This window comes from Sturnira hondurensis, unplaced genomic scaffold, assembly GCF_014824575.4.
Source record: "Sturnira hondurensis isolate 20B ecotype Veracruz unplaced genomic scaffold, ASM1482457v3 Scaffold0019216, whole genome shotgun sequence".
NCBI lineage: Eukaryota > Metazoa > Chordata > Mammalia > Chiroptera > Phyllostomidae > Sturnira > Sturnira hondurensis.
This window is the reverse complement of record NW_028091847.1, coordinates 2,586,980-2,613,327: the sequence shown is the minus strand read 5'-3', so window position 1 is coordinate 2,613,327 and position 26,348 is coordinate 2,586,980. Positions and strand designations below refer to the sequence as shown.

General features: G+C 43.6%; 1 protein-coding gene across 1 annotated transcript in view; it reads right to left on the bottom strand.

Moving 5' to 3' along the window:
- KLHL6 (kelch like family member 6) overlaps window positions 1-26,348 on the bottom strand; it is a 62,765-nt gene that overhangs the window by 21,029 nt on the left and 15,388 nt on the right. The window contains exon 2 of the mRNA XM_037027595.1: window positions 14,258-14,423. Coding sequence (XP_036883490.1) covers window positions 14,258-14,423 — 166 coding nt within the window. The remainder of the gene's footprint in view (window positions 1-14,257; window positions 14,424-26,348) is intronic.

Sequence of the window (26,348 nt, the reverse complement as noted above, 5' to 3'; positions counted from 1 at the left end):
TAAACTTCCATTCTTGCCTCACCCTCTCTCCCAGGAGGTACACCCACCTCAGACTCTGTCAGAATGTGCTCCTGCACACCCAGGATGTCCTCTGCTCCCTCAGGACCTTCAGTCCTTCGCCTAGACTTGGCTGAGAGATCTGCTGGCTCCTGGAAGCTATGAGGGGTAGGCAAGAAGGGCAGAAACGAAGACCTGAAAATGGTCCACTCACTAAGGTGGAGCAGGTGCTGGGGAACTGAGCCAACCACAGAGGTAAATGGACCCAGAAGTAGAATCAGAAGGGGGGGAAATGGGCAGTACCCAAGGTTGTGGCAAGTTTGGTTGTGATTCAGGCAACAGAAAAGACAGCCCCTGAGATTCCAGAGAACATAGTGGAGGGCTCAACAGTCCAGCAGAGCACACTCAAGGAATCATGTGGGCCACGTTAGGATTCAAGGAGCAAGGGGCGCAGCTGAGGCTAAGTGACTCAGCCCAGGGGGAGTGTGAAGGCCAGGGAGGGGCACCACTGTGCAGATTAAATGGAATGATTGTATCTGGGACATGGTTGACGCTCAGGATGTAAAGTGCGTCTGTGGTGTATGTGGTGTGTGTGGTGTGTGTGGTGTGCGTGGTGTGTGGTATGTGCATGTGTGCATAGGGAATAGAAGCAGGTATCTAAACAGAAACCAGGTCCTGAGAAGCAGGTCCATGAATGCAGGCAGCTGGAACAGGCAGGGTAGCAGGTAGAGAAAGAAGGAACCTTTGTCTTTGCTTATAATTTCTCTCTGCCTAGAGTACTTTTCCCCCAGCCCAACTGCCACTTATTGAAATCCTCCCTGTTCTGTGAAGTCAAATTCAATGTCAACTCCTTTAGAGCCAGAACTTTCCTCAACTGCTACATTCTGTCCTGGGGTGTGGTTGCCCTTTGGGTTAGGAACTCATCGGAAATCCTTGTTTTTGAGTCTTCAGGGGTAGTGGATGGAGGTAAGTATATGGAGCAAGAAGTTTTGGGTTTAGGCCTCAGATCATAGATCGATCACTTGATAGCTGAACACTCCCTGAGTCACCATTTCCTCATCTGGGAAGTCTTGACAATGATAAACCCAACTTGCAAGCTCATTGTGACGGTATCACTGGCCTTCTCACTCATAGAAGTATTGTCAACTTCAGATGGGATCACATAGGGAAAAAAATACAATAAATTGCTACAAAAATATAATCTATATTTATAATTTTTTACCTTCCCCCCAGATATCTTTTCACAAAGCACTTAGCACATAGAGGACACTTAGTAATTTGTGGTAGTTGGGTAGCAGTAAGGGTCATAATCTGATAGCAACATGCATCTTCATTGCAACTAAACCACCCCCCCTCCCACTTCCTGTATGCCACAACCTGTGGGCAGCAACGGGGGCATCCCAGGCTTACTTTCCAGGGAAGGATGGTGGAGCAGACAACAGAAGACAACTTCAACACTGACTTTCTAAATACATGTTCAGAACTTATGCTTTAAAAACAGTTTTAAAACACCAATTAGTGGTAATAACTGGGCCCTTTGAGCTTCAAAAAGCAAATCCTAAAGAGTCTAGACATCAAGTTTATGCCAAAAGAATAGCAGTAGGAGAATGGATGACAACGTAAGAGTCAGCTTTTCCCACCTGGGAGGTGATACAATTCGCAGACCTGGAAGGGAGAAGTGAAAAAGTCTAGTAATAGAGTGAGAAGTAGGTGTGGGGCCCTGACATGATGTCCTGCCTCCTAACGCAGGCCAAAACTCCAGAATTAGGGGAATGCTGAAAGCCCCTTAAAGGCTGTGGATCCCAGGACAGAAGAATATGTATCTTCACTGCTGAGATGAAGGTGGGATTGCAGCAGTCCAGTACAGCAGCAGCAGAACGGAAACTGAGTGTGCTGTTGCTAGACAAAGGGGGCCTATGGTAGTCATTCCGAGTTCCCCAAAGGTCCGGATTAAATGAAAGGAGAGTAAATGGAAGTGTCACGTGTGTCCCTGAGAGGGGCTCAGAAGTAGCTGAGAGGATAGGAAGACCTGAAGAAACCTTGCAAAAAGACAAAGAGAATTCCAAATAACCCACAGGCTAAACTAGTCTGCGGTGACAGTTGCTAGAGCGGAGGTTCCCTTGAGGCGGTGTGCTTGGGGGGCGGCGGGCACAAGAGAGCGAGCTGGGATGCCAGGATGTTCCAGATTGAGTGATGGTTACACAGTTGCCTACGCATGTAAAAAATCATCAGACTGTATACTTAAGATGTCTGCATTTTATTTAATGTAAGATATTCCTAAAAATAAAAAGGAGCAAACATTGAGATCAAACACAGAAATGTGGGTAGCAGTGGCCTTGTGTGCCCAAGTGTCCAAGGCTCCCCAGAGGGAACTGGGCAGGAGCGGTAGCATCTGCGCCAGTCTTGCCTCCCGACACACTCACTCCCACGGAGCCTCAGTAGTTCCCAAAACCTTCCCTCAGCCAGCTTCTCTGCATCAGCTGAAGGCCCAGGGCCATCTGGACCATGGCTTGTTGCAGACTTCACCCTGAAGGATGGTTTGTGCAGTGGAGAACACACAGGCTGAAGCAGACAGGAGCCTATTCAGGCTCTTGCCTCACTAGCCATGAAACCTGGAGCATTTACTTAATATTGCTGAATCTTATTTCCCTCACCTATAACTTGGGGGTAAAAATACCTTCCTCATGTTACATTAAATAGCACAGGCATAAGAGTTGTCACATAGCCACGACACTGGTTGACAAAGAGTGTGTGCAGGAGAGGGTGCATCAGACAGGCAACAGGCGAATTCTGTCTTGATGATGGCTAAGAAATAGCTGGGCTGGTTTTGTTGCCTAAATTAACTGGCTAGTCCAATGTTGAGTAAATGTAATCTATGGGTCCCTGTCAATGACAACAGAAGTTCACGTGTCCCTTACAGTAATGGGACCTACTTTTTGCTGGGTGCCTGACATTTAGTAGATACTTAAAAATGAAGCAATTATTAGTATTAGCCTATCGACTACTTCCTCCTTTACTAGCCCATTACATTTCCAAGAGCCAGGATAGGGCTTCTTAGTGTTCTCTGAAACGAGGTTAGGCAATCTTTGTTGGGGTCTCGATTAGTTTCTGAGGTAGTCTTAATTTTCAGCTAGTAATGAATAAAAGCAACACATGTGTCCACTGATTCAACAAATATTTATGTGCTGTATTCCAGGTACTGAGGAAGCCAAGAAGCAACATACGCCATCAAATTGGCCCCAGCCACATGGCTACCTCATCCATAAAGGTCTCACCATCATTCATCCTGTCATTAGCAAAAGAAATATGAAAACAAAGCAAAGCCAGGACCTTCACCTAAGTCTCCACAAACTGCCACCACAAGGAAAGTGATGTCCCCACTTCAGAGGGCATTGTAGAGGCACCACATGGGCCCTCTCCAGCCCAGGCCAGAAGCCCAGGCCCCCTGCCTGCATCACTCTTGGTCTTCTTATGTTGGCTCTCGGGACTCAGCCTGATCTCCGTTTTTGCTTCTAAGCTCCTTCTAACCAGCTGCTCTGTATCTTAGGGATCCTTGTGCCCCAAGACGAAATGTAGGTTCAGTGTGGTCTCCCTGACCTCACATCTTCTTACCACCCTGCAGATAAGTTCAAAAGCTCTTACTCTTTTATGAGCTACTGTAAAAATGAAAGTGACAAATATGACAAAGTTCCCCAAACAAACATGGCCAAGTTCCCCAAGGTTGAAATCTCTTACCAAATTCTTATGGTTATTGTCCCAGATCTATAGTTTCTGACTACCTTGCTTACTTAGGACTCAGAAGCCTGGAGGTCCAGTTAAGGCAATGAAGCCCTTTGCTTCTCTGGTGTCTCTGTTGGGTGACATTTATCTCAAAACCCCTGCTCATATATGAGCTGGTCACTCTGCCCTTCCCCCTTCAGTGCTTCTCTTGCTTTTGTCTTTCCAAAGCCACTTAAAATATATTTCTCCTTAGAGTTGGCCCATAAATTATGGACAGGTTACTGAAAAATTCCTCTAGTGGGCCGATCTCTCAGTACCTGGCACACTCGAAGATTCCTCCTAAAAGAAAGAAACTGTCCCACCCCTGCAATAGCTGATTGGGCCAATGAACCCTTGACCCAAGGACCATGAGTCTTAACAAGCTAGCAACTCGTGAAGTTGCTTCACCTGAAAAGCTCTTTTCAAACAGCAATAGTGGTGTTTGGCTGGGTCAGTGGGCTTCTCTTTCTGGACTGCGAGAGAAGCAGTCAATGCATAACAGAAAGAGACTACAAGGAGGCCTGAAAAGAGAAACAGAAAATGAAGGAGAGCTGAGTGGCATCAAAGATGTGAAAATTAAGAAACCTTCCCTACTGGATGGGTGGAGAACACCAAGATAATCTGATCCCCGTTGATTTCAGTCCCCAAAGCTGGTGCTGGTTTCTGTGGATATCCTAAAATGGCAAGATGAAATGTCAGCTCTAACACACTTTTCTCCACCTATGATTCCAAATTAATTAAACTACAGCACAGTCCAGTTTATTTTACTATGCATGTGCCATATGAACGTGATAAAACTAAACTTTAAATCACAACTTCTTATCATCTTAATCGAGGAAAAAGCAAAGATCTAGGGATGGCTTAGGGAAATGCCCCTGCGGTTCAGTGTCAGCTCAGTTTATCACAGGGGAAAACTGTCCAAAGTNTGTGGATATCCTAAAGTGACAAGATGAAATATCAGCTCTAACACACTTTTCTCCACCTATGATTCCAAATTAATTAAACTACAGCACAGTCCAGTTTATTTTACTATGTATGTGCCATATGAACGTGATAAAACTAAACTTTAAATCACAACTTCTTATCATCTTAATCGAGGAAAAAGCAAAGATCTAGGGATGGCTTAGGGAAATGCCCCTGCGGTTCAGTGTCAGCTCAGTTTATCACAGGGGAAAACTGTCCAAAGTAGAGTATGATTAATTCACAAATGATGGGAAGAAACTTTTATGTAACATCTGTTACATACTAAGTATTTTATAAATATCACCTCATTTAACCCTTGTAATAACTCTCCCTGAAAAGGTAGGTATTATTATCCTAATTTTACAGATATGAAAAAGAGGCTCAAAAAAGGTAAGTAACTTGTTCCCCGCTGCCCAACCAAATAAGTGACTGAGTCGGGATGTAAAGCCCATGTTCTTTCCACTCTGACACTCTGCCTTACAGGAGATCATTCCAGATAACAGGGCATATTTCTTATCTAAAAATACCCCAACAACATCATACAGCCATTGAAAGAACAAGGCAGCTCTACACATACTAACTTGTAATAGTCTCCAAAATATACTGTGAAGCCAATAAATAAATAAATAAAGGCAACTTGCAAAATTTAGTGTCAATTGTGCCAACATTCATGTTTCAAAAATGGAGGCAATGAGAGGGAGTGATACATCCCCATATGTACTGGCAAGTGTGTAGAATATGAAGGACAGGAAGACTCTGCCAAAGTGAAGGAATGTGTTACTGTCTCCCCTCTTGTGTTTTGGATTTTTGAAACAGGAGTATGTTTTATCCATCCAAAAACACATGAATAATTTTTTAAAACCACAAAGTCACTTCAACCACCTATGAATTTTTGTTCCTTATGTTACCTCCAAGTATGAAAATATTCCCCATACCCTATGTCTGAAACTCCAATGCAATTAGTCTGGAAGCAAGAGAAATCAGAAGGCAGGTTAAATACACATCCAGTACGCACAGCACTCTTCTCTTATGTTCATTAAAATTAACATGTAGAAAAGTGAATGAAATAGCCACAGAGTGAAACTTACCATTTTTCGTCTAGAAAGTGGACAAGAGTTGGAAAAATGTAAGGTGAGAGATTACCAGAAAGGGGCAATCAACAACAAACAGAGCTTGCTGTATCTTCAATCTGTCTCTGTCCCTCCTGCCACCTAGCTCATTAAATCTGAACTCCGCTCTGAAGCTCACCGCTTGGGAGAAGATGAAAAGAAGAAAAGGAAAAAGATAAAGAAGAAAAAACAACCTTATAACAAAATAATTTTCGTGTTAAAAATATGTGGATGTAACAAAAGTAAATGAAATTATAAGTGATTAAGTATATAATCAAGCAACGGGAAAGATCTTTTCAACAATGCACATCAAAGGCATAAATCATCAAGGGAATGATCAATAGTTTTGACTAAACTTTAAACTTTTCTACATAAAAAAGCTGTAACTGAAATTATGAGTTAAATGACCAGTGGAAAATGCTTGCAACATTATTACGAAAGGTTACAGTGTTACTATCTAAAGAATTCTTATAGACTCTTGAAAAATCACTCAAAATTGAAACAAGAACAAGAAACAGAAGTATGAACTCCATCCTCAATGAAACTAAAAGACACCACCAACCCCAAACCACAGAATACAAAGACTGGTGAGTGACTTTGCTGAAAGGAGAAAGGTCACAGCAACTGCCTACAGAAGTTTGTCCCTCAGAACCCCCCAAAACCAGCAATATTAAAGTCCCAACTAATGAGGAAGGCCCAGGTAGGTGAGGGCTGATAACAGGGTGTCTGTTTAAGAAGTTACGACTCTTCTTCACTTCGGGCAATCTAACGACTCTCTCTCTCACTCCCCCTGAATAGGAAGACTTATCCTCGGAGAAATAACATCAGAGACGTTCTAGACTCAGAAACACCAGAAACTAAAGACAACACATGAGAACATCTTGCTTAAAATAGGAGGTTAAGCAAAGACGTGCACACACACACACACTGACACACCCAGACTCGAACACATGCAGCTGTCTTACAACCCCTAGGCAAGAGACTGAAGATCATTATCTGGAGAAACTGAACAATCCTAGAAACAATCTGACAGATACTGACCTTTGGGGACCCAATTTAAAACCTGGCAGGTCACCTGATAAACCCTGGTAAAACTCTCTGATCTACCAGCCTCTCATTCTGTCCCATGGGCACTGAGCTTCAAACAAGCCTATTAAGGCTTCAATCCTAAAAATGACTGAACAGCCAAGGACCAAATCATAAAAAAAGTATTTGAGGAAACCCTCTCTAGTGGTTGAGCAGTGCTCCCCAAAAGATATTCCGTGTTGTAATCCCCCAAACCTGTGAATGTTACCTTACATGGCAAAAGAGTGTGAATAAGTTGGGGAACTTAGGAGGAGCTTATGTGGGTGGCTCCTAAATGCAGTTGCAGGTATCTCTATAAAATACAGACACACAGAGGGGAAGACACAGAAAAGGAGGAGTCAGTGGGACCATGAAAGCGGAGATCAGAGTGGCATGGCCCCTGGGGAAAGGATGCCAGCAGCTGCCAGATACCGGAAGAGGCAAAGAGCAGATTCTCTCCCAGAGTCTCCAAAAGGAGCACAGCCCTGCCAACACCTTGATTTTGAACTTCTGGCCTCCAGAACTGTGAGAGAATAAATTTCTATTGTTTTAAGGCACCAGTTTGTGGTAATTTGTTATGGGAGCAGCATAACAGAAAATTGATACACCTTCTAAGATGAAAGTTGGAAACCGAAGCAAACAGAGTAAAGAATCTCAAAAGAGAGAGAGTAGAAGAAAACTTCAAATATATAATAGCCTCAAAAAATAAAAGTAAAAATCTATTAAAATAAATAGCAAGAACTCTTGCAAACTCAGGCTATGTTGGCAGAAGTTAAAAATTAACTGAAGAGTTAAAAGATAAAGTTGAAGAAATCTTTTTTAAAAAGTGATGGCAATGGTCAATAGAATAGAAAAGGTAAAAAAAATAAAATTAACCATATTTTGCCATGTATAGTGCTCACTTTTTTGCCCAAATTTTCAAGGAAAAAATGAGGATGTGCATTATACATGGACAGTACTAATTCTGCAGCTATATAAATGTTTTAAATTCTTTTATTTATGCTTTTGCATTAGAAGTGTAACCCTAGAAAGCAATAATGGTATCAGTATTCAAAATAATACCCTGAAATATAATAATCAGTTTTGTTTCTAAATATGAATAAATTAAAAATTGACTTTAAAATTTTAAATGAATGATTTTTTTTTAAAAAATAATTTGGGCCAAACACATGGGCATGCCTTATGCACAGGAACACATCATACATGGCAAAATATGGGTAAACCCAAGAGGTCCAACACCTAACTCCAGGAGGGTGAACAGATAAAAGAGCTGGAAAGTATCAAAGAGAAAATACAAGAAAATTTCCAAGAATTGAAATACATGAGTCTCCAAATTGAAAAAAATTAACACAATGAATAAAAGCTATTTTAACTGCTGTTGCAAAAATGAATCTAATGGACATAAAAATGATTCTAATACAACATAAGGAAAGTAAACACCAAAAAAGCACATGTGTCCAATAGGGAGCCAATTCTTATAGAATAAGTAATGGTAAATAAAATAGAGCAATGCCTTAACAATGTTAGAAGAAAATTGTTCTCAGTCTTAAATTTTATACCCAGCTATAATATTAATCAACTATGAAGTAAAACAAAAATATTTTTATACATTTAAGTCTTCAAAAATTTATCTACTGTATACTCTTTTATCATAAACTATTAAAGGTTATGATCTGTCAAAATGTAGGAGTATACAAGAAAAACCTTTTCTGGCATGGGATCCAGGGAGAGAAAGTTCAATGGAGAGAAGAGGTAGAAGGACCTCCCAGGGTAACCGCAATGGCCAGGCCAGGCCAGCAGCTGTGCGGCGGGACCAGACAGCAACTGTCAGGGTTAGCGCGGGAGGACACAAAAGGAATTTTCCAAAATAACAATCAAGAGAGAGCAATGTACATACACAAGTAATGCAGACATAGGGAAGTAAATAAAAGAAACACTTACAAATGAATGAAATTTTAAAACATTTGAAAACAATCTCCAGAAGAGTGGGCTGAAGAAGAGAATAAGAGCAGGAGATTGCTGCTTTCCACAGTAAGACTGATCTATCATTGACTTTTAAGCTCGTATTTATTTCCTGGGGCTACTGAAAAAATGACCACAAACTTGGCCACTTGCCAACCAGAATTCTCACAGTTCTGAAGGTCGGAGGTCTGAAACCCAGGTGTGGACAGTGGTGGTTCCATCCAGAAATGCTGAGGTATCTAGTCTGCATGCCTCTCATGTGGCCTTCGCTCTGTGCCTCTATGCCAAGTCTCCCTGTCCTTTTTCCTGTAAGGACAGCAGCCTCTGGGTTTAGGGAGAACCCTAAATCCAGTATGATCTCATCTTGAGACCTTTAACTTCATTATATCAGCAAAGACAGTATTTCCTTATAAGGTCATGGGGTTAAGCCTTGGACATATTTTTGAGGGGGGACACAAGTCAACCCACTACAAAGCTATATGAAACATGTTGAACGTATTTAGTTATTTCTTTAGTATGCATACTGAACAAAATTTTAACGTGTATTTCCAAAGTGACTTCCAAAGAGGTTTCCATTTCCATTTCCCCCCAGCAATGGATGACAGTGCTTATTTTTCCTCACTTTTGTAAACACTGAATATTGTTTGGCCAAAGTGATAGACAAAACTTAATTTGCCTTTGGATTTCTAATGAGGTTTGACATTTAGATATACAGGGTCCATCAGAAGTAACATCTGCTTGGACTTCCGCCAAGATGGAGGCATAGGTGGAAACACTGTGCCTTCTTCCACAACCAAGTTTGAATAAAACAAAGGTTTGGAGAAACAAAGACACAACCAAAGGACAGAAAATTGAATTATACGGAAGTCCGACTACATCTAACCGTTCAACGGGAACGGTAAGAGGGGCGGAGCCAGCAGCAAGCAGGGTCGGGCAGGACAGGGCCCCCGACCCAGGCGCGCAGGCAGACGAGAACCAGTTGGTGTGCGGGGCAGACCTCGGGCGCATATTCGCACACAGTGAGACAGACCACAAAGGCCCCAGGGGGCGAAGGCTGACGGCGGTGGCACACTCGAGTGCAGTGGGACGAAACGCATGGGCCAGGTGACGGCAGCAACTGCGGCACCCGTGAGGGCCGTGGCGGCAGGCGGCGGACAGGACGCCATAGTCCCTCTTTGACCCCACCCCCACAAACAGCGTCACAACCCAGCGACTTAGTTGCCCTGCAATACCGGTGAGAGCCATTGTCGCTCTTTGACCCCGGCCCCACATACAACGTCACAACCCAGCGACTTAGTTGCCCTGTTCTAGTGAACATTTTAGGGCTCTGATCCTGCTATGGAACAGGCACGAACAACCCGAAAGATGGCACAAGAAGAACTCAAAGTCCAAGAGCCAATAACTCTCAGCGACCGAGAAATTGCCAGCCTCTCAGAAGCACAATTCAGGACACTATTTATCAGGATGCTCACAGAACTGGTAGATTATAGTCACAAATTAGAGGAACAAAGTCACAAATTAGAGGAATATATGAAGGCTAAACTAATTGAAATGAAGGGAGATGCACAGGAAACCAATAGTGATGGAAAGGAAACGGGGACTCAAATCAATGGAATGGACCAGAAGGAAGAACAAAACATCCCACCAGAAAGGAATGAAGAAATGAGAATTCAAAAAAATGAGGAGAGGCTTAGGAACCTCCAGGACATCTTTAAACGTTCCAACATCCGAATTATAGGGGTACCAGAAGGGGGAAAGAAACAGCCACGAGTGGAAAACATATTTGAACAAATAATAAAGGAGAACTTCCCCAGTCTGGCAAAGGAAATAGACTTCCAGGAAATCCAGGAAGCTCAGAGAGTGCCAAAGAAGTTGGACCCAAGAAGGAACACACCAAGGCACATCATAATTACATTAGCCAAGACCAAAATGAAGGAGAGAATCCTAGAAGCATCAAGGGATAAGGGGACAGTCACCTACAAAGGAGTACCCATCAGACTGTCAGCGGATTTCTCAAAAGAGACCTTACAGGCAAGAAGGGGCTGGAAAGAAGTATTCCAAGTCATGAAATCCAAAGACCTACAGCCAAGATTGCTTTATCCAGCAAAGCTTTCATTTAGAATGGAAGGACAGATAAAGTGCTTCTCAGATAAGGTCAAGTTCAAGGAGTTCATCATTACCAAGCCCTTATTATATGAAATGCTAAAGGGACTTATCTAAGAAAAAGAAGATGAAAAATATGAACAGTGAAAGGACAGCAAACACACAGCTATTAACAACCACACCTAAAACAAAAGCAAACCAAGAGGACAGCTAGATCAGGAGTGGAACCATAGAAATGAAGAACACATGGAGGGTTAGAAACAGGGGGGTGGGAGGGGGAGAAGGGGGGAGAAGGCACAGAAAATAGCATAGATGGTAGGTAGAAAATAGATAGGGGGGAGGGCGAGAATAGTGGGGGAAATATAGAATCCAAAGAACTTGAGACACGTGGTTATAAACTAAGGGGGGCAGAATGGTGGGGGAGGGAGGGTGCGGGTGGAAGGGATTGAAGGGGGGAATAGAACAACTGTAATGGTATAATCAATAAAATATATTTAAAAATAAAAAAATAAAAATAAAAAAAAGAAGTAACATCTGCTTGACTTTGGTTAGTAGGGTAATAATATGGGTGTAATACTTTACAGTTTTAATTTGAACATGTCACCTAAAATGTCATATGTTGTGCTTGAGTGTCATATTGTTATGTTACAGAATTCCACGCTTATGATTTTGTAACAAAAGATTTTGTGATAAAAAAGGAGTGTTATTTGTGCCAGACCCCATATATTTGGTGATCATTTGGTCTTCCAAATGATTGTAAATTACCTGTTCATGTCCTTTCACTTCCTTTCTATTAGGACATTCATTTCATCCATATGAAATAAAAATAAAAGGGTATTTATGACAGCATTGTTTTGAACAGTCAAATACACAAAAACAACCTAAATTTTCAGCTATAGGGATTGATTCACCAAACTATTATAGCACTGAATTCCATTTGGCTGTTATAAGTGTTATTACCAAAATGCATCTTTGACATAAAAAGATGATTACAATACGATACACAGACTAAAACACTATTCCAATAGGAGCCCATTCTTCTAAAACCTGCATCATTACAAACACCCATATAGCATTTACCAGGCACTGTCCCAAACACTTTACACATGTCACCACCCCTGTTTTACTGAAGAGGAAACTGGAATACAACGCAGTTAATGAATCTCACCCACAGTCACCCCGCGGGTAGATGGTGGGGCTGGGATTTTAACTCAGCAGTCTGGCTCCAAGCTGTGCTTTAACCACCCAGCTCCCTGCCTCTCTGTACAACTCTACAGAGGCGCACGTCACATGCAGAAAATGACCTGAACGTCTAGACACCAAGGGAGTTGCCATATTGTCTCTGAATAGAGGGAACTGTAGGTAACTTTCCATCCTTTTTGTTAGCATGGGTTTCTAATTTTTTATGATAATTTTGAATTGTTATTGCAATTTAAAATTAGTAAAAACTGCATTTGAAAAAACAAACTATCTCCGTAGCCTCTCATACAGAATCTCCTTTCAACCAGTGGGAAAAAACAGACCTGGTTGCTAGCCCCAGCTTTGTCGCTCAAGGCACATAGTAAGTGCTCAATAAAATGTATATTCATCGAGCATCTACTTTGATATCAGACACTGTACCTGAAGCAATAAATGCTATTACTATTATTATAGTTAGTTTTACCTGTCCATCTTTATACGTCAGCAACCCTCTCTGGGCCCCAGGAAAGGAGATTAGCAATGAAGATGACAATGGCAGCTGAGGCCAGACGGAATAATGATGAATAGGGTGGATCTTCTCAAGGTTATTGGCCAATTTAGGAGAGGCCGTGAAGAGGGGGGATGCTGCCTTTTAAGAGAAGGCTCAGAAAAAGCTGCACTAGATAAAGGCCTCTTCATGACATGAGATGAATTTCCCTGAAGTTAGACTGTTGGGGTAGTGAGTGGAGGCAATAAGACAAGAGGAGGGTGCTGAGCATGAAGTTCCTGAGCCAATCCCTCCACAGAGCAAGGGCTGTTTCCCTACCAACCAGTAAGCGTGAGTGTGTAAGCAGGTAAGGACAGAGAGAGGGCAAGGGTGGGGTGTGTGGGTGGTAACTGACTGGAAGACACCACCAGGTAAGGTGTGACCAGCCCTAATGGAAGGAATTTGCTTTGTATGTTTCAAGCTCCCTGAGGTAATGGAGACAATAAAACTGGCAACACTGAAGCATCCCATTGTTTGGAGTGCATCCGTGGGGCCTCCTGGTCGATTTTGCTCCCTCGTTCCACTCTTTCTCCCGCGTTAGACTTCATAGGTCCCACACAGTTGCCAGCCTCAACAAAGATCACCCCATTGCCTCTGGTCTTGACCCTGGCCCCCTCATTCCATACCTTCCCAGACTTTGTTTTCTGTTTCCCTCAATTGCTGACCTAGTGATGTTCCAAGAGGATGGCACCAGCTGAAGTCCCAAACCATGGACAAGCTCTGGCCTGGCCTGGCCCTTGACTTACCATAAATACCATCATCTTCAGTGAGATCATCTCTGGTTCAAGCCAATGGAACCAAGTTCAAAGGTAATATTAGACCTAGGCAAAGTTGGTAACTTGAGAGGACCCATATGATAATTGTGGATACAATTGATACAATCTATAGGTCTGATTATTCCGTGAATTAAATATAATTATAATTGGATTGAACAAACATAATCAAGTGCCAACCATTAAACTTCATTTTGAAGGTTCTCTAGCTTGTCTTCCATACTACCCCTCATGCAAGATGCTCTTCTCTCACACCCACCATAAAGTGCTGACCAGCCAAGGCTCCACTTTCCCCAGAATCTAGACACTCCTCCTCAAGAGACTGCGTGGTGTGGGGGCAAGCATGCGGCCTCTGAACTCAGAAGGTCCAGGGCGCAAGTCATAGCTTTGTCGTGTATCCTCTACATGCCTTATTTTCCCCACCCATAAAATGGGGGAGAGTAAGAATCTCCCTGGGTTGTGCCAAGGATTAGAAGTTAGATACGTGAACTGGTGTCTTCAGCACCTGGATCCAACGAAGCTTCTGTGAATTATAGTCACTAATCCTGGAGTCAGGAACCAAGTGCAGGTACTAGGCACCAGGCTCTGCTGGTTTCACCCCATTAAGGAGTCACTGCCTCACCTCATCACCTCTCAGAAAATTTCCAAAGAGGCATCTTCTGACTTTCAAGTAAGCACAGGCCCAGCTAATTGTGTGTCTGTCTCCCAGATACAGTCCCGACAGCCAGTCCAGGCAGGCCTCTGGGGAACATGCTCTCCCCTGCTACAGAGGACCGTGCTGAGCCTGTTTGTTAACATACCTGGAAGAGGTTAGCAGCTTCCAGGACCCGCTGGACATTCTGCTTGGTGATCAGCGCCTTGCTGGTGTAGGTGTAGTCCAGAAGAGTGTGCATGGTCTCAGCATCCACCCCTTTGATAACGATCCTCTTCTCATACTTTTCCTTTAAATCATTGCAGAACATGGCCCTGGAAGAGAGACATGAGAATGTGAGCCCAGGATTTTAAAACCCCCTTCAGAGGTCATAAGGATGGGGCCCTTATAACCTCATAAAGCCAGTTTAGATTTAGATTTCTAACCTAAAGTCTAACAGGATTGGTGTCATTATCAGAAAAGGAAGGGAAACCGAAACTCTCTCTCTGGCATGTAAGCACACAGTGGCCATCTACAAGCCAGGAAGAGAGTTCTCAAAGAAACTGACCATGCTGGCACCATGATCTTGGACTTCTCACCTCTAAAATTGTGAGAACAGGTGCCATTATCTTCCAGCCCTGTCACTGAAATGGGACGGTCCCAGAGTAGAGCCCTGATGACAGAATGTACTTCCCAAAACTGGGACTTCCATTTCTACAACAAGGGACTATACCCCTAAATCCTACTCCTCCTCCCTTTCCCACACCTGCTATTTGTCTCTGGAAATCACTCATCAGTTTCCAGTCACTCAGCTAGCTGACTTTTGAACCTTTTAGCCAACAAGATCTTCTCCCTCGGGTTCCTTCTGTCCTTTTCCTCTGTCTTTATCAAAAATAAGCCTACCCTTCTCTCCCTCCTCTTCTCTCTTCCCTTCCCTCTTTCTCCTTACAGAATATGACAGTATGGAAAAAAGCAAATGTGAATTCTGCAAAATTAACTATGTTCCCAGCCTGGAACCAGAAGAACAGTGATGTCATTTGGGCATACGACCGACTTACGAGCCACTTGCTTCAGCCATAAATCTCTCGGCCACAGGGGCACAGAGCTGTCTGCAGAACTATACACCTTTAAAGTGATGTCACATAGGCCTCGCCTTGCTGCCTCCTGACTCCGTAAAGAACTCTGCCATCAAAGCAACCACACAATTCCTTCCTGGCTCAGCCTGCCTCCTGGGAGGAGTTGGACGAGCTCACTCCCTGAGCCTCCTTTGTCTGAGTTTCTAGAGCAGCGTTGCTCAACAGAAACATAATGAGAGCCACATGTGTCCTTGCAAATTTTCTAGAGATTTTATTTTTTAACCAGTAGAAAAAGATAAAATTAATGTTAACATCTTCTATTTCAACCGATATATCTCAAATAGTGCCACTTCAACATGCAATAAATATTTTTAAAGTATTAATGAGATCATTTACATTCTTTTTTTCATGCTAAGTCTTCAAAATCCTTCATGAATATTTTATACTTCAAACACATCTCAATTCAGACCAGCCAAAATATGGATGCTTAGTGGCCACCTCATTGTCACTGTACTCAACAGCGGAGCTCCAGAGCACATGTCCTGAACTCCCGAGTTGGGTCGCCCAGATCTGCAGTCATTTCAGGGAGTAAAATGAATGCCACCCACATCAATGCCATGTATGTGAATATATAAGAAAGAGGACATTTATTAGGAAAGGGTGGGCAGTGCTAATGAGGTCAAATGAAGCTTGTGATAACTGAGGCAGCATATCACCAGAGCCCTACCAAGGTGAACTTGAAAAATGCTACTTCCCCTACCGTGAGACTTTAAGATTAGTGAAAGGCGAATTTTGTTGAATCTGTATAATCTCAAATATTCCAATGAAAACTGGGAAAGTCTACTGGAAAGGCATTTAAAATTAAATGAGATGAGTATGCAAACTGTCTAATTCAGCACCTTGTATTTTGAAGGGCGCCGAATGACTGTGTGTTTCCCATGCGGCACAGTTACTGGGGTTACCTGGGCTCTCGATCAGGCTTTCACTCAGACAAAGCTTCTGAGTTCTCTCTTAGAATCAGTCACTGAATAACGTCCTGCCCAAAGCTCAGCCCATACCTGTCTGGGTGTCTGCATCCCCCAGAAGCCCACCTTTGTGAGCTAGTGATGTTTTAGGGGTGTGGAGGAAGATGGATGGGGGAGGGGAGGATACCAAGCAAGACAAAAGTTGTATATAAAGTCATTTTAGTCTAATTCTGCTGGGAACTGCTGGAGAAAACTCTCCAAAGTTGTTCCAACAAGAGGCAAAAAAGCTGGGCTGTGATATTCCAGCACCTGCTGACAGTCTTAGCTGTGGGCCACCCCAGGAGGAGGTAAATTCTCAGCACTCCCGGGTTTCAGTGTGTGAGCGTGCATGTGCCCAGGTAAAGGGGCTCTGGGAGCCTCAGGGAGGGTGGAGAGACGACTGCAGCACTGGCTTTTAGCAGGTGGAGAGGGAGCTGTGGTCTGGTCTAGACTCTGATGCTAACTCACTATGAGACTTTGTACAAGTGAGCAAACTTCAGTTTCCTCCTCCGTGACATGGTTTAATAATAGTCCTCACCCCAAAGAATCATTGTAGACAAAGTACCCAACACTCACTAAGGAAAGGCATTTCGGGCCAGATGAGAGGATCCTTGGCTGGCTGGTGGGACATTCTTGGGGTGGGCGGGCCAATCACATTCTAGGTGCAAGCCTTGAACCCTAAGTCCAGACCAGGAAGTGGATGTCAGTCACTGCACTGCTATCCACCACCCATCCAGAGTAGGTTAGGTTAAGGCTGCACACAAACTGGTCTGGAGACATTAGCATAGCGCTAGGCACATAGGAGTCAATGCATGTTCCCGGGACAGAGTGGGATCCAGCGCCCTAAACATAGTCCTTCTCTGGAGCTCTTTGGCCTGCTTTGGCTTCCAAGGAGCATTCTCCACTCTCCTCTGAGACTTTTTCTCTGACGTTTTGCCACTTAGAGACATTCTCCTGGGCCATAACCACCATGCCGAACATAGAAAATGTCAAACTAGGGAGAAATCTATATGTTTCTCATAGATCAAAGTCTGACGCCTCTGCTGCTCTCCCAAGGAGACCCATGGAAACATGGTGGCGAAGTTGGGACCCCATGGAATGCACACAACCTGGGCAAGGTGGGCCACCCCTGGGTTTCACTTTAATAACAATAATCTTTATGATTATAGCTCTTTGTAAGGCAAAAAACATTATATTCTTTGAATATTACACCCTTTTTACTGGTGATAGACTGATGTAGAAGTTAAGTGAATTGCCCAAAACCATACAGGCTGTCAGCAATAAAATGGGAACCAAACCTAGGACTTTGGGCTCTTAGTCTGGAGCTCAACTGGGCATGAAACCAGAAAATCAGCAGGACCTCAAGGCCACGTTTAGGGGGGCAACCAAATGTTAGCACTGAGAGAACCAGATCAAACTTTACTCTTTGAGAATACAGCTGGGTTAGTTGCTAACCATTTGTTCCTTAGCTTATACGTGAAATAAATTTAAAAATTTTGTGCAGTAAAAAACAGTTTCTAGCCAGACACTGACCAATTGTCATGAGACTCTTGTAAAACAGAGATAGCTACTAAAATCCTCATTTTACAGTAGAAACGGTCTCACAGCAGGGAGCCAGCTGCCCAATATTTCAGCAGTGAGTCAGCTTGGACCCCAGACTTGAGCTTATCTCCCACAACAGCCATGAACACATCCAAGGGCCACATTGCCTGGGCTACACTCCCCTCTGAGCTCTGCAGGCCTCACCCCTCATCCCATTCAGGTCTCTGCTCAGATGTCACCTCCTCAGAATGGCTCTCACTGATGCTGCCTCCAATCCAAATAGTCACTCCTTAACATCTTTATCTCCTTTATTTTTTTCATAACCCTGTCAGACCTTGAAATTATATTACACATCTGTTTGTTAACCAGTTCAACAATCACCTCCCCACTAGAATGTGAGCTGAGTGAGGACATGGGTGCTGTGCTCACCAGTGCATACCTGGCATTAGAACAGTGCCTGTAACCTAGTAGGAATTGAATCCCTACTACAGGGGGATTGAATAAGTGAATATGAATGAATGAACAAATGAAAGGACAATGACCCTGTCTTTCTAACCTTATTTTTGATAGGAATCTGCATTTGCAAAAATTAGTCTCACCCTCCGAAGGATGAGACTGAGAAAGCCTACCTTGAGGGCCCTGCACCTGCACAGAGAACTCACATTACAGCCTCAGGTCCAAGGCCTGGACCTTAAAGAAAACACACCCACACTGGAACATTCCACTTACAACTTGGATGAGTTCTACATGCTCCTGCTATTCCTAAATGTCACCAGTTCAGAATTTTTCATCCAGCCCCAATGTCCTGTGGCTCGCCCCTCCCCAGACCTCCACACCTTCTTCTGAACTCCCTGCCTCTTGTACCCCTAACCCTACCACAGCCCTAAAAACCAATACCCACCTCCACCACTCCCATTATCTCCTTCCTAGACTGGCTCTACCAGCTCTGCTTCTTCCCCCAAGCCCTTCACCATCGCAGAGGAACTATTTCCTGGGCATCAGTGAGATATTCTGGGTTGGAATGGCTGTAACATTGGTTGCAAACTGAGTTAAGTTCTTCTTAAGAATATGTATCCTTATGCATACAACTGGTTTTTTAAAAATTTAATTAATTAGTCTTTTTCAGACTGTAAGACGCACCCTCCCAATTTGGGAGGAATAATAGTTGTTAATGTTGCTGTTGAGTTCTGTTTATATTTACATTGGTGAAATATTATGTTATTTACATTATTAAATATTTTACTACATTTTTTTGCTTCAAAAAATTTTTTCTATTTTCCTCCTCTAAATCCTACGTGCATCTTATGGTCCAAAAAATACAATAATGTGCTGCTCAATGAACACTATTGTTGAGAAAGGATTATTGACTATGAACCTAATGTGGTCAACCAAAGGGGTTTTCAGTGCAAAGAAAGGAAGGAGTCAGCAGATACAGGGGTGACCTAGTGTGGAATGACATCACTATTGTCCCCAGCCCCTCTACGCTAAAGCTAGAACCATGAATTTTATTAAGCTCCCTGAGCCCTGACTTATAATTTGTTCACAAATCAAAGTTTCAGAACAGTTGTTCTAGGCAGAGGTCACCCCACTCACCAACACAAGGGCCACTTGGCTCACCCTGAGAATGAGGACATTAGACAAAGGTCCGGGTCCGGGAAACAACAGACTGTGAACAGACATGCCCTTGAAAGCCTCACCTCCTTGTGAGTTGTCCCTTTTACCTCAAGATTCACTCCTCCTAGAATTTCACAAGGCCTATAGCTGCCTCCCAAACTGGGGGGTGGCGTGTGTAGGGGCTCAAAAGGAGGAAGATCTTGTCCTGGCCTCTTAAGTCTTTCTCTAACTTAGCTGCATAGACAGGAAACCCTACAGCATGTATTCAAGTAATGTAGTTAGTTATTGCCAGGAGTCCTGAACAGGATGTCGTGCCAAGCCTTATTAGTGACAGTATACAGTTCTCTTTTCTCACCTGCTATGCCCGTGTGTATCTTACACACCTGTAGGGTGCCTTCAGGGAAGGATTTGGGGGTTCATGGCCATCTCTCTTTCCACTCCAGAGACATGACCAGCTTGCACTCTGCCATTTCTCTCCAGAGCTCCCCGAATCTTCAGCTGGTGGCTGAGTCTTTGCTCCAAATTGAGAGAGGAGCTGGGAACTCCAGAGCTGCCCCCACCCCACTCTAAACATCATTAGACCTCAAAAGAACTGCCTTCTGCCAAACTCCTTGCCCAACTTCACCATTCCTCAAGGACACCGCACATGCATTCTTTGGGGACCAGAACTCCAGCCATGTTCCTATAGAGCCAGAGTCACCCCCCCACCCGCCCCGCCAGCCCCACTGGCCCATGGCTGAAGCCTCAGCATGCCATGCAACTCAATCCATCCAAGTTTATGAGATAAAGAAGGGCTTGTTCTATCCTGCAAGATCAGTCAGGATAGAACATCAACCACAGCAAAGCTTATGGCCAGGATTCAGTAATGATTCAGCCATGAAGATACAATGAGCACTTCTTGTTTTGCCTGCTCAACATCTTTCCCATTGTTCTAGTAGGAGGACTCAGACTTTCCTTTGGGAGCTATTCCTTCTCCAATATCAGTCTGGAAATTTGGATGGAGCCAGCCCCACTTCTTAGACCATGGATGAGTGCAGTCCAAGTCACATACAATGCCCACCAAGCCAAAGTGATTGGTTCATGAATGGGCACAGGAACAAGGTGGTCCAAACAAAACCAAATTTAGAACTTTCTCTGGAATTGGGGGGAAAGAGAAGCTCTCTTCCCACTGGGATTGCTAAGCTGGGAGAAAAAAGTTTGAAGGTGCTAGAGATCTTCCTGCCCCCATGAGTAAGGACCCTCCCTGGGAGACAAATCAATACAGAGTAAAGTAGAGCCAAGAGATGGAGAGACAAACTGAGTCCTGATGACATTATTGGAGCAGAAAGATCCAATTAGGCCTGAATCAATACTCCTGGACTTTTAAATTATGTGAGCAAATAATTTTTCTATGCTTGAACAAGTCTGATCTGAGTATCTGCCATTTGCAATGCAGATACCTGCCTGACACACCTGACAAGAGAAACCCTGAATAACAGATAGGCCCAACTGCCAGAGAAGATGATCTAAAAAATGCCAGGAAAACAAATGTTAAAATACTCTCAACATCGGCATACAAAGCCCTTCGCTGTCTGGTGTGTCCCTTTCCCTTTCCATGAGTAGCTACACCCAACAACCAGCAGTTTCCAATGTGTGCCTCTGTTTACATCAACACCTTTCAGCTCTAAATAGGTCTTTCTATATACACTCTCTTGGGCCTATTTTAGTGCATATTCTCTATTAGGGTATTAAGCATCTGAAGGACAAGAGTTGTATTTTATTTTTTCTCTTAATTCTGATTTACTGGCCCACAGTAGACACTTAATGTTTATTGGATGGATGAATGGATGGATGGATGGATGGATGGATAGAATGGGATGGATAGGAAACAATACATGCAATGGAGTCCTGTGCTTCAAGTAGGTCAAGTGGATTTGCTTATTTTACTCCATCCTCTCCAATCATACATTTTCTCCTCTAATTACCATGAGAATAAATAATACCAAGCTCCAAGACTGAGTAACCTGGAGTGAAATGTATATGTGGAGAACTATACGACCTAATGATTCTCAGAAATGGAACCCGAGGCCCAGAATGTTTGTTCTAAGCCCTTGGGCCTGAGATTTTACACTATGAAACATGGAGCTGTTTTTTACCTTAATTTGCTTTTGCGCATCATCCACCTTCTTGCCAGAGGTGAAACCGGACTTCCCCTCACAAAACACTACTTCCCTTACAACCCTATTCAGTGATGTCTGGTCTGATTCTCACTTCCCACTGGACAGGGAGCAAGGTCAGCATTGTGCTTACTGTCTATTGCCACATCGTGGTCAGCCTGTTGCCTTGGAAGCTCCTTATTACCGAATTTGTCCAATCATTTTCACCCCAGTCTTCCAGGATCCCATGCTGGCTTTCTTATGACCTCCATGTCATTATCCAGAAGTCAAGGATCAGCCTGTGCTTAGAGATTTTTATGAGCATTCTCTGGTCCTGACTACTTAGAAACATGTGAAGTAGCACTGACCCCAATCTTCACCGTCAAGTGTTCAAATGTTGAGGCTTCCCAGTCATAAAAGTTATTCCTATCGTGAGACATGTGTTCCAGACGTATCCCTCTGCCAGCTGCCACAGGGGAATCTGGACTGCCAGGACTATTTCTTCACCCAGAGAGAAAGGGGAAGAAGACAGGAGATCCTCCAGCCAGGAATGGAAAAGAGTTTTAAAGCCAGAGGTGAAACAGCAACCATCACAGATTGGCCTACACTCAGGGCTGCCCAGGCCAGGGCCAGAGTTGAAGCTGAAATTCAGACCCTGCTACACTCTCCATGCTTTGCACCATAATGTGGACCATGCAGTCCCCAGAGAAAGGGGACTCTATTTCTAATTGGTCTTCCCAGATAGAACTTTTAACAGTTTAACAGAGATCTCGGCTCACCTTCCTGCTTAAAAACTCTTTCATGTCTTCCCACTGCCTATAAGATAAATTCAAACTCTTTATATTGGCCCCAAAACTTCTTTCCTGATCTTACCCTGCCCATCTCTCAGCTTTAAGGATATGTGTGGACATACCCTTTACTCCAACCCTATTCTTCTACCTATGGTTCCCATTGTTACATTGCATGATACCTTCCCAGATGTGTTTCCTTTTGCCTAGAATACTGCCTGCCTTCTCCCCCTCTTTTAGTTTCTTCTGGCCAATGCCTACTCATCTTTTAATATTCCCCCCAGCTATTACCTTATTCAGGAAGTCTTATCTGATTGCTTTCTTTTCAGTCTGATTTAATAAGCAGATCTCCATCACTGCATTTACCAACTTGTACTGAAACATTGATTTACCTGTCCCTCTCCACTAAGTGACTGTGATTTCAAGGACAAGTAGAAACCACAACTCATTCTTCTTTGTAGACCTAGTACCTGGCGCAGAGTAGGCACTTAATAATAAATTCATGTAAATTGAATGACTACATGCATAGATGTAGTCATGCATAGAATGACTGCATCCATGTATCTACGTGGATAGATACATGGAATTCCACTATACTCACTTGACACTACAGTACTGCAAGCTTAATATTTTTAATTGTTCACCCCATCCAGATATTTACACCTTAAGAGAAGTTATATGATTCAATGTTCTTAATTAAAGGCCTACAAATCCCTGGTGGCACACTGAAAAAGTGTGGGAGGAGTGTAAGTTTTCATAGCAATTACCAAGAATTCTCTCCCCCTCCATCTCCATTTCATTTGCAAATGAGAAAGACATCTCCTGCCAACCCAGCTACTCTCCTGAGCTTTAAGGATACTGCCAGTGGAGAATTCCAAGATGACTGAAGAGGAGGTGGAAGCTACACTCACCTGCTCCCTGTGCCAAACTAAATGTACAACTAAACTACAGAGCAATCAACCTGAATAACCAACTAAATGCTAGCTGAGCCAAAACATTATAACCAAGGATTTACAGAAGTCATGTGGAGACTGATAAGAAAAGCAGAGACACAGAGGGGGGTTGGTCCCCACACCCACATGTAGAGGCTGAGAAAGCAGAGGGATATCTCAACTGAAAACTCCCTCCCTGCAGGAACATGGGGTCTAAATCCCATATGGAGATCCCCAACCCAGAGCAACAGAGAAGTGAAGAGAAGCTTGCATAGCATTTGGTGGTGAAAATCAGTGGGGATTCAGTCCACTTGGGAGAGGAGGGAATCTGCCAGATTCCCAGATGCTACCTTCCCAGGGACAAGCACTCTTATTGTTACAGTATCAACCTTGGGACTGCACTGCCCAGCCCCCCAACTATTGGCAACACCAGTCTGCCATGCTTGGGTCCTACAGAGGGGCTTGCTCTCTGTGCCAAGAAGTGACCTTTGGAGTGCTTTCTTCCTGGAGAAGCTCTTGGTGGAGACTCAGCCAGTGATTGAACTGTGTAGCTTTGGAGAGGGAAGCAATCTGCCTCATCTACAGTGCAAAACCTGTTGAATCACTTGGCCAGCCCACCCTGCTGAGTTTAGTCATGAAAAGGCATCAGTATGGTGCACAGAGCTGGGACTTTCAGAGTGTGTCTCCCAGGGAGGCTTTTGTCCAGGAATCAGATATGCAGGTCCTAGGTTCTGTGGCTACATCATGGGGTGGGGGTGGCACCTCTGTCTCCCCTGTGAGCTCAGCCAATGCTATCTCAGCAGGGGAAAGAGGTGACCTTCTCCTCCTACAAGCTTGCTGATACAACCCACAACAAGAGATTGTTTGTATCTGCCTTCCAAATCCCGAATATCCCACCCTGCTGGGCTCAGTTCTGCAGGGTGAAGGGAAAGCTGCTCAGAGCTGAAATATCAGGAGTGCATGTCCTTCGGGGGCTATTGTCTGGGACAGGATGAAGTTCTCAGCTCCCTTCTGTGGGCTCAGCTGGCACCACCCCCAATGGGAGATTCTTTTGTTCTGTCCTCCTGAGCCTTGTGGCTCTGTCCTGCTGAGATTGTTCTTATAGAAAGGACTGCTGGCTGTACTCAACCGGAACCTGTAGCATACTCCTCCTGGGGGAGCTAAAGTTGGAGACTCTGGAAGAGACTGAGTGGTTTGACTCTGAAGTAGGATCCACTTTCCCCTCATTTGAGTGACTGTCTGGGTGACCCCCAAGAGGGGACCCTTTAACCTCATCTTCCTGACCCTGGTCACCCTGCCCTACTGTGCTTGTGACCTGTGGAAGAGTCTGTAGTCTTTCCCAGCCTGGGCACACTCAACAGTCTTTCTTTAGAAGGCTTTGGAAGAATACCAGACAACCTCAGAGGGAGGTGGAGTAGCTGACAGGTAGAGACGGACCTCAGAGAGTCTTGGTCCTTTTATAGATCTGCCCCCAGCTTTAAGCTGGAGGAAACCAACCCTTATACACAGATTGGCCCCTCCCATGCACATCCAGGCCAAGTAGACACAGCCACAAATAGTAAACAATATGGTAGCTCCAGACAGGTAGCCCAAGGCCAGTTACATCTAATGTCTGATACCAGCTTGTACCTGAACCCCACTCAAGTAAACTCGGAACCAACAAAACCTGTGGTGGGCTTCAGGCCACACCAGAGCTTGATCACCAGAGTTTGATGCAACTAGCTACACAAGTGACACACTCACAGGGGGATTCTGGAAGGCACTAGACTCTTTTGGGAACAACTCTGCCTTTGTGGGCAACCCCTGCACAGTGACTCAGACCTGGTGACTAAGGAGAGCCAGAAATAAGGATTAACTTCACCAACAAAATGGCCAACAACATTCAAGACTCAGCTACAACAGGAGAGTACACATAACCCACAAGAAACATTCCTAGAGCACTAAACTAAGCTCAGGTGGTCTGGAAGATTATGCCACTGAACCTAACAAGACACGTACATTATAAAGCCATCATGACATGTTTGGAAGTCATAACAAACCTACCAAACACACAAAGGCAAAATGAGGACACAAAGAAATATGCCTCAAATGAAAGAACAAGAGAAATCCCCAGAAAAAAAGAATTAAATGAAATGGAAGCAACCAAGACACCAGATGCAGAGTTTAAAACAATTGTTATAAGGATGCTCAAAGACCATAAGGAAAGTATTGATGATATAAGTGAAAACTTAAACAAAGAGATGGTAATCATTTAAAAAGGAATAGAAACTATTTTAAAAAGTCAGGAATGAAGAATACAATACCTGCAGTGAAGATTACATTAAAAGAAATCAATAGCAGGTTAGGTGAAACAGAGAACTGAATCAGCAATTGGAAGACAAGATAATAGTAAGCACTCAAGAAGAGGGTCAAACAGAAAAGAAAATACTAAAAAGTGAGAAAAGTCTAAGGACCTCTGGAACAACATCAAGCATAACAACATTCATATTATAGGGATACCAGAAGAAAAAAAAGACCAAGTAAGGGATAAAGAACCTATTTGAAGAAATAATGGCTGAGAATTTTCTTAACCTAGTGAAGGAAAGTCATGTGTTCAGGAAGCACAGAAAGTACCAATCAAGATGAACCCAAGGAGAACCACACCAACACATATCATGATTAAAATGGCAAGAGTTAAAGACAGAAGGAGAATCTTAAAGGCAGCAAGAGAAAGATAATTTGTTACCCACAAGGGAGCTCCCATAAGGCTGTCAGCTGATTTCTCAACAAAAACACTTCAGGCCAGAAAGGACTGGCATGAAATATTCAAAGTGATGAAAAGCAATGACCTACAACCAAAACTACTCTGTCTGGCAGAGTCATCATTTAAAATTGAAGGTAAAATAAAAACATTCCCAGATGGAAAAAAAATAAAAAAGCTAAAGAAGTTTATTACCACCAAACCAATATTGCAAAAAAATGTTAAAGGGTCTGCTTGAAAAAGAAAAATAAGGAGAAGATGAGAAGAACATAGAAAACAAAAGAGCCCTGGCTGGTGTAGCTCAGTGGATTGAGCGCGGGCCTGCGAACCACACAATCGTGGTTCGATTCCCAGTCAGGGCACATGTCTGGGTTGCAGGCCAGTTCCCAGCAGGGAACTCACGAGAGGCAACCATACACTGATACTTCT